This window comes from Octopus sinensis, linkage group LG3 (genome assembly GCF_006345805.1).
Source record: "Octopus sinensis linkage group LG3, ASM634580v1, whole genome shotgun sequence".
Lineage (NCBI taxonomy): Eukaryota > Metazoa > Mollusca > Cephalopoda > Octopoda > Octopodidae > Octopus > Octopus sinensis.
The window spans coordinates 125,628,080-125,640,631 of NC_042999.1; the positions used below are offsets into that span (position 1 = coordinate 125,628,080).

The 12,552-nt window shown below is 33.8% G+C and overlaps 1 protein-coding gene across 16 annotated transcripts in view; it reads right to left on the reverse strand.

The window, feature by feature from the left end:
* Positions 1–12,552, reverse strand: part of LOC115209788 (AP-1 complex subunit gamma-1) — a 126,970-nt gene that overhangs the window by 58,222 nt on the left and 56,196 nt on the right. For 14 of the 16 annotated variants that reach the window (XM_036501268.1, XM_036501278.1, XM_036501271.1 and 11 more), the window contains 4 exons: positions 10,528–10,730; positions 9,440–9,564; positions 7,071–7,212; positions 4,192–4,288 (listed from right to left, as the gene is read on the reverse strand). In XM_036501268.1, the coding sequence (XP_036357161.1) occupies positions 4,192–4,288; positions 7,071–7,212; positions 9,440–9,564; positions 10,528–10,730 (567 nt within the window). Of the gene's footprint in view, positions 1–3,435; positions 3,469–4,191; positions 4,289–7,070; positions 7,213–9,439; positions 9,565–10,527; positions 10,731–12,552 lie in introns of all 16 variants that reach the window. The other 2 variants (XM_029778318.2, XM_036501280.1) reach the window with 1 other exon arrangement.

Consider the following 12,552-nt stretch of genomic DNA (forward strand, 5'->3'; position numbering starts at 1 on the left):
CAAACTTTAATACTCAGGCAGTTAGCTCTACAAATATTATCAGCTCTGCAACAGATTAACTATAATCCAACAGCAAATTGTTATAAGAGAACCTATTATCTTTTATTAAGAATAATATTACACATAAATTAGCTATCATCATAACTGTAAAGTTCAATGTTTGCCTTAAAATATAGCAACTTGCAACATTTTGATACAGCAACTACGAAGTAATCCTTTCCTGCTGTTAAGCCAAGCTTAAACAAGCACTGAGAGCACCTTTATAAATAAATGACTTCAAATAGCAAATCAAAAAGCAAATCTCAAATGTTGAAAGGAAATTCTAATGTGTAATGTTTATCAGAAAGGAAAATACTATTTATTTTTTAAAGAATAGATTCAATTACTCTTGTTTTATCTTTCCACAAAGCAACTGAAGGCACACATGATGTCAGTAATCCTTTTTTTATGTCTTTTATCAGCAGGTTTTGGAAAATCAGGAAGTGACAGTTGTAGTTGTGGCAATCTGCCTGAATTTTACGAAGCTATATTAAAAACTAATAACTTTTATTTTTAGTAATTATTTGCTACCATAAAATAGTATATTATGTAAAGCAAATGTTTTCCTAATTTAACAGGAGTTCTAATCAACTCTCTGCACAGTCCAGTAACTGTTACAAAGTGAATCACTCACAACAATCTGTTTGGGTGGTGTGATGGCAATGTGCATATTCATTGAGCCTATCATGTATTAATATCATTGATATTGAATCAGTATTCAGTTTTTGGTATGGGTAAACATTTATTACTTAAGTCTTATCCAATTCAACAAGGGGAAAAAAGTCAATATAGTTTTAAAATTTTCTTTAAGAACAAAAGTAAAGCTGAGTCAGAGGAAGTATTTGTATAACAAAGCAGTCTAAATTACTTAGAAGAATTTGTAAATTCAGATAGAATTAAACAAGCAAGAACGAAAGTTGAGGCAAAATTATATGATAGAATTTTGTTGAAAACTAAGTTAATTGAGAGCAATTAATCAAGATTATCATGGATATTTTGGTATTAGTATAAAAATAAATTATATCAGTTGAAATATCTAAAATTAGAGAAATTAGGAGATATTTTAGTTGATCTTTGTATATATACTTCTTTTTGTGAGTAACACTTTAGCATTTGAAGCTGTTGAATATGTTTCACTTAATAAGATTTACTTCCTAAATCATTTGACAAGAACTGGAGTAATTTTAAAGAATTATCTTAACAGACAATTACATTAGCATTTATATTAAGGAACGTCTATTATAGGTACGGATATAGTTGTGAGGTTGAGAAGCTTGCTTTCTGACCAGGTGGTCTTGAAGTTCAGTTATACTGCATGGCACCTTGGACAGGTGTCATTAACCATAGCCCCAGGCCAACTAAAGCCTTGTGAATGGATTTGTAGATAGAAACTGAAAGAAGCCTGTCATGTATATATGTATGCATTTATATACCCATGTCTTGAATCACATGATGGCTGTAAATGAACAGCCTTATTATACAAGTAATGTCATTCATTTCCAGTTTTCTGTGAATAATATGGTTGGTCATGAGAAATATTTCTTGTTTGGAAACAAGTGAAGGTTGGTGATAGGAAAGGCATCTGCTTGTAGAAAATTTGCTTCAATAAATTCTGTCTGACTCATGATGTATATAATCTGTTATTACATATAAACACGAATTCTTAAAGTACTTCTCAATTTCTATATAATCTTTTTTATTATGTAGAAAGATACAATTGCATTTAATTAACCATTAACTCTTTAGCATTCAGATTACTCTGTCAAATGTAATGCTTATTTATTCACATTGTTTTGAATTAATTGGGCCTTATCTCATAGCTTCAAGATATTAATGATGTGATTGTTTATTTTTCAACTGTCATTGTACAGTATATGTGAGAAGCCAGATCTGTCTGGTCTGAACATAAAGCAGGTAGAATATTTGGGCTGGATATGACCAGTTTAAATACTAAAGGGTTAAGGTATCATAGTTGTAATTATTATTAGCATAAAGCCATCAGTATATTGTTGATAATTATTTTATAATAAATGGGTGGATGCGATGAGCAAAGTCAGTCCCAGAAAGAGTTGCACAAAGCAATGAGGTACTTTTGCTTTGCATACAAATCCATATAACTTATGAAAAAGATTTAATATATCATTCGAATATGAATCTGTCCATACACTAAACTAAAATTTATAATATAAAGAGTTATTTTTTTAATGAATCAGTTAGAAAAGAAAGGAAAGCCCCTATGAGTGGTAGAAGAGAATGGAGAAGTTATCCTTAGATCAGAGACCTTGCTTGAATGCTTGCAACAGACTCAGCTAAAGGTACCCAAGTGCCAGAAAGTAATGTAAAATCAGGTTACAGATTAAGTCCACAACCTAAGATTAGGAATGATTCCTTAAATGGTCTTCCTTACAGTTTCCATCTACCAAATTTCTTAACTTAGAAGGCTTTGGTGAACCCAAGATAGAAGACCCTTACTTTGGAAGCAAACTTCTCAACCATGCAGCCATGCTTGTGCCTATTTTTCTACTAGTTATTACCAAAGTCTTTTCAGAATTTAAGATTACAGATACCAATGAATGGGACTGTGGAACAAGAAGTTAAAAGCATTGAAATCCTATGTTAGGGATAAAAATACTGAATTTAAACTCAACCTATGATTATATGTATATAAAGGTAGGGAACTGTAAAATGATTGAGGATTACTAGATGTTTATTTTAAAAAAAATACTGTAGAATACAGAAATATAAATGCAAGCAATGAAGTTAATCATATGGAGATCTCAAATGAAGGTTAAGACAATGTTTTTAAATCAAAGGTATATATGTGAAAGATAAAAGCTAAAAATATCTATGGTAATCATACAAAAAACAGATTCTCTTTTTGAAGTATATAACTGACCTAGAAAACTGTCAACTAAATTTTATCAGCAATAAGACAGGCCTACTGTAGATGATAGTTTTAACAAATTCCAGACTGATGAAAGAATGATTTCAGTAACTTTTCTTATCCACACAAAAAGAAAGAAACAAAGAAACAAGCAAAAAAACTGACAAAGTTTTTAGTTCAACTATGAAATATTTTACTTGTCCTCTCATATAATGTGAGTACAGTACTTAAGTGAAAATTTAACTGAACAGTAATGTTTATTAAAAACTAAAACAAGAAGGTGAATAGCTAATAGCAGTGTCAAGGCTAGTTGACAATATATTTCTTTAACCACAATTAGTAACAGACATGATGTGTGTGTGTGTGTGAAAGTGAATCAAATGTTGATTGTGTCAAAAGAGAACAATGCACTGACAGAATAATTAACTATGAACAAAATCATAGGTGTGCTTGGTTGAGTGAGCAACAATTATATACTTATATTGTATTATTTCTCATTACAACTCCCTTACCTGTTGATGGTTTGACTGAAGAAAAATGATCACCTACATATCATAAAAAACCAAGGTAGATAACACCAATTGTTAGAAGAACATAGTCATATTCAAAAGGTGTAACTTGGGAAATTCTTTAGTAAAACAGAACAGAACATTAATTTACATACAACAACCCAAAGACTAACAAATGAAATTTTAAAGAACACACTGCAAAAAAAATTTGCAAACACATTTTGTGAGTGCTGTGTTTGTACATCTGAAACTAAACCCACATATGCAAGTGTCACCTTGATTTCAATATTTTAAACTTTAGATTTTATATTGTTTTATAGTAGTCACAGCATACTAAGGAAGTTAATAACTAAAGAAGTGAATAAAGCAACATGATATGAAGATTAGTGTTTTTATTGTCACATCCAAATCATCATGAAGCAAAAGGAAATTCATAAATCGACTGGTAAGTAATAAATATTTAGTCACATCCCACCTTTAGCCTAGTTTCCTTAATAGAGAAATTTACAGTTAGTGAACATAATCTTAATTATGGCTGTGTTTCTTTTACTTTAAAAACAACAACAATATCCTGAATTAAGTAACATAATATTTTAGCATATCTCCAACACATGCAGATGAATATCTGAAATATCATTTCATTCATTCTAATAAGCACATATTGTTCTCATTATCACTCTCACAGATACATAAATAATGAACACAATTAAATGTAAAGTGCTTCTGGGCTAAGAGTATGCATTTTAGAAAGCAACTTACCATGGTTTTTTTCATTGAGCAAAGACCTAGTTGCTGGAATGAACATTTCCATAAGATCTGGTACTTTTCTGATTATGCGAAAAGCACACAGAGTAGCCTGTAAAAACAATATTGCTGTATTAGGTAATTTCAAAAGGTTTCATTATTATAAAACAATGGCAGCTTGGATAAATTAATAAAAACAAATACATATAAAGAGAAATTTAACACCAAAAGATGAAGTGGCAGAGTCATACTTTAGGTGGTAATTAAAAATAATTATGCCAATATCAACACAATTTAACATTTGATATTAATTTTTGAGCAGTATTATATTAAGTAAATGTGTGAAATTTGCGTGAATTAGAAAACAGTGGTGATTGATATTTTGTAGGACAGTTTGATCTGTAGAAAAGGCGTGGGTAGAAACTCCATAAGATGTACCGAGGGTAAGCTATGGATGCATAAGAGGTGCAGCAACATCAAAGGAAGGTTAACTGGGATGATAGCTTTTGTGTGAAGCAGATGCACAGAGGCAATAAACACTGCAGATACTCAGAAAACGGATTCCATCACATGCCAGGGTGAGAAACTAGAAGTAGCTGATAGCTTCTGCTACATAGGTGACCAAGTCTATAGTAGGGGGGGTGGATGCTCGGAGAGCATTGCCACTAGAATAAGAATAGCTTGGGCAAAGTTCAGAAAGCTCCTACCTCTACTGGTGACAAAGGGCCTCTCACTCAGAATGAAAGGTAGACTGCATGATGCATGTATGCGAACTGCCATGCTACACAGTAATGAAACATGAGCTGTGACTGCTGAAGATATGCGTAAGCTTGAAAGAAATGAAGCTGGTATGATCCACTGGATGTGTAATGTCAGTGTGCACACACAACAGAGTGTAAGCACCCTGAGAGAAATGTTGGACATAAAAAGCATCAGATGTGGTGTGCAAGAGAGATGACTGCACTGGCATGGTCATGTGCTGCATATGGATGAGGAGAGCTGTGTGAAGAAGTGTCGCTATTTAACAATGGAAAGAACCCATGGTAGAGGGAGACCCAGGATGACATAGAATGAGGTGGTGAAGCATGACCTTCAAACATTGGGCCTCACAGAGGCGATGTCAAGAGATTGAGATCTCTAGAGATATGGTGTGATTAAGAAGACCTGGCAATTAAAGTGAGAAATTGTAGTGGTGACCGTTGCCAGTGCTGCCTAACTGGCTCTCGTACTGGTGGCACACAATAAGCACCATTCATACATAGGTCATTGCCAGTGCTGCTTGACTGGGTCCCCGTTCCGGTGGCACATAAAAAGCATCATCCAAACATGGTTGATCCCGCCCCCCATCCTGTGCTGGTAGCATGTAAAAGGCATCCTCCGAACATGGCTGATGCCAGTGCCGCCTGACTTGCTCCTGTGCCGGTGGCATGTAAAAAGTACCCACTACACTCTCGGAGTGGTTTGCGTTAAGAAGGGCATCCAGCTGTAGAAACATTGATTAGAGCCTGGTGTGACCTCCTGGCGTGCCAGTCCGCAGTCAAACCATCCAACCCATGCCAGCATGGAAAACAAGTGTTAAACGATGATGATGAATAAAGAAGTGATGATCACTTAAAGTGGATGAAAGTTGTGGAAGAGGGAGACCTGGGAAGACATGGGATGAAGTACTGAAGGTTGATCTCAAAACATCGAGCCTTATGAAGGAGATGACAAAGGGCTGAGATATGTAGCACATTGTTGTACTCAAGAAGACGCACCCACCACAACAGAATTGATATCCTAAAACCACCTTGATAACGTTTGTCCATGAGGGGATCTGCCCTTTCAACGTTCTCACCCACTCACATTTCATCCCCTAACACCCAAACAGCACTGGTACTGGTGCCATGTAAAAAGCATTAGTGCTGGTATCACATAAAAATCACTTGTTCCACGTAAAAAACACTGGTGCTGGTGTCACGTAAAAGGCACTGGTGTCGGTGCCACGCAAAAGGCACTGATGTTGGTGCCCCAGCCATGTAAAAAGCACTGGTGCCGGTGCCATGTAAAAAGCACTGGTGCCAGTGCCATGTAAAAAGCACCCAATACACCCTGTAAAGTGGTTGGCCTTAGGAAGGGCATCCAGCTGTAGAAACCAAGCTAATACAGACTATGGAAGCTGGTCCAGTTCCTGTCAAATTGTCCAACCTATGCCAACATGGAAAATGGACATTAAATGAAGCTATAAGCCTTCACCATATATTGGTTATAGGAAATAGTCTAATATCAGGGTATATAAGTCCCTATAATAGGAAATAATAAGCATTAGTGCATTAGTACACATGCTAATGCCCATTTTTTTCTGTTACATGGGATTATAAGTCCTAATATTAGATTATTTTCTATAGTCAATATACAGTGAAGGATTATAATTCCATTTATAGTATTATAATTATTTGATTAAGCACAAAGCGAGTTATGTAAATTTCCCACATGTGACTGATTAAGAATCACCTATACAAGAGATGGCAGGAATAGTCAATCAATAACTGGGTTAACTGTGAATGTGGCTGATTAAATCTTATGTAACTGAAGTGTTTTGAAAAAAAAGGATGATTTGCAAGATGAGGACAAGCCAATTTACAGACATACGAACAGTCAAATTTGCCATTATTTAGAGTGATTTTAAGTTTTACTACCATTAAAGTTTAGGAGTCAATCTCACTGATGAATAATACACAAATATGTATGAAATCCAAGACAAAATTAGTTATTTTCAAGCATGGAATAACAGGTTGAACATTCTTTTGTTGCCGAGTTACTCCAACAGACAGAGAATATAAAAACATCTAAAAGAGCAAATAAAAAGTTCATCTTCCTAATTTAAAAGATTTTTTAATAAAGATTTTATTTACCTTTTTCTTTATGTAAGCATTTGAAGACTTTAATAATTTTTCTACCTCTCCTGCTAAATCTCGGCTCATTTCTGTTGAGCATACAGAGCCTAAAGTACACAATGCCAAGCTTTGTATATATTGATTCTGATGGGTAAGATCACTGGAAAGAAAAAGATTACAGATTGAGAATAAAGAAAACCTAAATGATAAACATTTTAATAGGTACCTATACAAGTCAAGGTATCAAAATCAGAGATCAACAGTTTTATGGCTTCCCTTCTAACTTTCTTTATGAGACATACACAATGATGGCTTTTTATATCACAATCAACAGCCTATGTACAGCACAAAACTTGGAAGACAAACTTAATAAATCATAAATATGAAAATGTAGTGAATACTTCAACAAATGGTTCCTGCAAATAATACCAATGACCTGTTAGGTATATGTTATATGATATTCGTTGAACTATTTGCACATGAAATTTGTTCAAAAAGGTGACTTTTGTGCAGACCACAGGATATACAAGAAGTACAGCACGGGTAAGTGGTTAAGAAGTTTGCTCTGCAACTACATAGTTCCAGATTCAATTCCACTGCATGGCACCTTTGATAAGTGTTGTCTACAACAGTCTGAGTAGACTAATGGCTTGTGAGAGGAATTTAGAAGATGCAAACAGTGCAGTAGCTTTTCATATCATCATCATTTTATCATTCCATGCTGGTGGGGATTGAACGAAAAAAAAAAACTGGACAACTTTAGTTTTGTGTAGTCTTTCTTACAGTGAAATTCTTTTATCTTCTTGAGTTCTGCTTAGAGTGTTAGTTGAATAGCTTCAGGTTAGCTCTCACCAAAGACAACTATGGCGCATAATTATTTGACTGAATGACTAAGTGTGACTGTCTAACTGAGGGCCATGCTGTACATGCCAACAAGCATTGATACAAGTCACATGGAGTACAGTGGGACAATTTAGTTATGTAATGAAAGAGTTTTCGTGCAGTCACTCAAGCTGCTCAAATTGCAGCAAATCACCTTCAAAGTTCACCCTATTGTCTTAAAAATGATGAATATAGTGGATAAAATAGTTCTGAACATAATATGCCAGAATATGTCAAATGACAGGTTCATCACAGGGAAACATACAGTAAATAGAAATATTTGGTTGAAGACTAAGAGGTAGTGAAGCAGAATCAAACAATGTTGATACCATTGACCTTATCCACTGTTCTCAATGAGAAATATTTTGTAATTGACAAGGAAGTTGTAAATGTCATTGTTGCAGTAGAGAGAAATAAATTAAAAACAAAAAGTGTTTCAGCAGATAAGTTAGTGTTGACATATTGTTTAATGAAGTGAGCATTGAAAATTTAAATAGAAATACTTATGTGCTGAGAAATTGACAACATTAGTTCAATGGCTAATATTGTTCTAATCATTCCAGATACCACAGGAGATATGTCCAGACATGTATACAACAACTGTCTGGATAAAAGATAGCATCCGAGAAACAGCAAATAACTTTGCAGCACTGAAGTAAACCTATTAAATCCTACAAACTAAATAAAATCTAGTCATTGAGTACATATTCAGGGTGGTAAAAACTATAAATGCAATCACCCAAAACAGATACTACACATAATTTACTTCAAAAGTTAAATGATCTCATAAACTAAAGGCGGCATTTAAACAAAATAACCAGAGCATTAATTCCACTGACAACATAAAATTAATATATAATATAAAAATTAAAAATCAGGACACCTTGTATTAAACAAAAAGGCATTATCCATTCATTATACAAAAGATTATTCAATGCTGCAACTCACATCCAAAACAAACTTAACATGATAAATAATCATATAACCCCATAGTTACATATAAATAGTGCTTAATGTGACCAAACTAAAAGGAAAATAAAAACAGAAGAGCAGTCTTTGGAAATGAATTAACATTCAAAATAGATATCTTATATGCATCTCTACAATGAATACTGTATAAAAGGCAGGTAATTCTTAGATTTAATCTGCTATAGACAGTATTATGATTTACTCTCAATAACTCTCCATAACATCATATACTTTTGTCAACTATTATAACAATAATATATGTTTTCCTTAACTGCAATTATGATTTAATAAAATTGCAAATGTTAAATGAGAACAAGAGAAAAATTAATTACTTTAGATGTAATTTCTTTAATATCACAATATAAAAATAGTTAGTAAGATCAAATGACATTATCTAACAATGTTATTCACAAGTTTCAGCCAAATCTAAACTGTTTCTATGAAATATACTAAGAAAAGTAAGATGCTAAGACATTTCCTGCAGGTAAAGGTACATTACAAGGAAATAAGAATCTGCTTGTACAAATATGACATACTTTTTTAATGAATTTGTGATCAAAAGGTGAACATCTTGTCTTTCATCCAATAATAACATTGCTCCTAAGTAACCAATCCTTTTGTCTGTGAAACGTGATGAGGCAATCAACTTTAAACATTCCAGCTGAAAAAGAGAAAATTTTAAAAAATGTCTTTATTTTGTTCTGAAATGAACATCTGATTGCTTTTTCTTTTTGTGCAAGAAATGAGATTATGTAATGTAGCAAGTTACAAATAAAAGTCAAAACTGGATCGAGAGCTCATTTTACTAGAAGCACTCATTTACTCTACAGCACTTTCTTAATAATATTCACAACTGTCAGCTGTCATAATATTTATCTTTAAATAGAAAGCAGCCAAAATTATTCTAAGTAATTTTGGAGAATTATTCTGCGTAATATTAGAGTTGACAATGAGGAAGCTATGAAGCTAAATAGTCTGCTAGCAGATACATCTTTGTAGCTAGCAAGCATAATATATATTTCATTGGCTTGCTCCATGTCATAGATTAGCTAAGGGTTTAATGTACAATATGGGTTATCAAAACTTTACCAAGAAATTTGCTGTTCTTCATATTATTATTACAGTATGGATTAATCAGAAAGACTGTATTAATCATGGCAGACAAAAACGTATGTACTGCAAAAAAAAAAAGTATAAATATACAGCCATCAGAAACAGACAGAGCTGTGTGATGAAGAAGCTCATTTCAAAACTATGTGGTCTAAAGCTCAATCCCACTGCATGGCACCTCAGACAAGTGTTTTCTACCATAGTTTTAGATCAATCTGAGACTATATGAGAAGCCCACTGGAAGGACTGTTTTAGTTTTTAAACAGTAGACTAAACTCACCACCATCTTGCACACACCCAATTGCATACATTTAGTTGCACGGATCCTGTTTGAGGAGAATTTGCCAATTGCTTCCCACTAATTTTGGAGTCACTTAAAAAGTTTATGGGTGCAGCTCTTGGAACTTTAAGTCATGTGTAAAAGACAAACACGTTAAAATCATTTAGGGTTAGAGAAGCAGTTCTCTTTCAAGCACTATACAGAATTAAAATCAACTTGGTCAACTTTACTTACCTGACCAAAATGAGCTGGATAACCAAGCATGTGTATATATAATAATTTAGCCACATTTCTGCAACGATAAGTGTTATCTTCATCTCTAAATGAGTCCCTAATTTGGGCACATTCTTTGTTCACTACAGCCCGTTCATCAGCAGCAGTACGGGCTGATCGGATCTCCCTTATCAGGTCCCGTAATCTCTTCGGGGTTGGCATACCTGTCAAAAAATTACATAGAATTCTTACTCAAAAGGTTCGTTAATAATTACATTAAAAATATTAAAGCTCAACATATAACTCCTTTATGTGTTTTTATTTTAAACAACATTTGAGGAAGCTATTTAACCCCATAGTATTTAATTTAGAAAAACATCAAAAACAACAGTGCATTGTAAAATAATAGCATTATAATTCTTTCAATGCAGAAGAAAAAAAAATTATGAATAAAATAAATACAAATTAAACTATGATCAGGAGCCAATCAGAATCAAAGCCTGGAATCAAAGTAATTATAATCAAGAATCATGTACAGAATATAAAAAAGCAGAAATTTACTAAGGATAAATTTGATTTATTTTAGTGGACAGAATAATATCAAATAAAGTAGTTAACATTGGACACAACTCAGATATCAAATTAGTTTAGGGAACAAAGTAAAAAAACCAATGATCCAATACTCTTATACTATATGGGGTCAGATCACTAATAATATATAAGATAAGAGTGAATAAAAACTCAAAATTATGAATACAATGCAAAGACTACACAAATGATAAAGATTTCTGGCAAACTTACAGGAAACCAGAATTTTATAGTTATGAAATAAAGGCTATGTTCTACAGAGATGTCTAGCTGATTATACTAAAATTCTGCTCAATGATGGTATAATTATTATTGAAAGTATAGTAACTAGGATACAAACATCACAATTACATTCCAAAGAAGATTCAACTTCGGGAAAGCAAACTGATCTGGCTTCCAAGATCTAGAAAGGAAGATCATGTCACCTAGCAGACATCAAGAATTACGACAATTTTACAAAGTTTGGGCACCAAGCAGCCTGCAAGAATATAAAGAGACAGTCGCCTCAATACATTATAGGCCCAGATACTCAAAGTATCAAACTATAAGCAATACCAATAGCTTTATCAATCTCAAACTTCTGGACTGACTTAGCCATCTCCTCCTAAAGAGATTAATATCAGCATCAACACCAATAAGACTGGTAAAGCTTTTGGACTGCATAACATTTTCATAGAAGGGATCAAACAGTTTTGGACCTCTGACATGGAAGTAGATCTTTGAGCTAATGAACCCATGCATGCTGACAAAAACACATCTCAAAGAACTGGAGGAAAATCAGGATTTTCTCAAATTGGGTCGAGATCCAGCATATGCAAAGAACTTTCATTTGATTTCTCTGCTATGCCCCAAACATAAGCTGCTTGAGCATCTGATTATTAACATGCTTGTCCCTGCTGTTGAACCAGCCACCATTCCTCAATATGCTGAATTCCAACCTGGCAAATCTACAACAAGCCAACTTCTGAATCTCACTCAGCAGACAGAGGATAACAGGAGCAGATTTCACTGATCTGTTTGCCACATATAACACTTTGAAGTATTGCCTCCTCCCAAAAAAGATCTTGGAGTTGACAAAAGATCTGGCAGATACTGACTGCATAGGAGCTTTCCAAGTTTTAACATGATGTTACAGGATTATTGGTGTTTCTTTGTGGTTGTCAATGACAATAGAAAAACTTACTCCAAAGTAATGTGCTAGCCCTACTACTATGTAACTTCTACACTAATGACAAGCCAATGAATCAGAGAGAACATTTGAAGCAGTAGAAACAAATCTCACCTCAGTTTTAGGTGAACTACTCCTCTATCATGAATGTAACCACCTACATGCCAACCACGAAAAGGTAAATTTGAGCCTGCTCATTCCATCTCAAGAATTGTGAAGCACCTCTTAACATCAAATGGTCTGGAACATCACTGTACCTACCCTGTCTACGTTGGAGTTACCTTAGCACG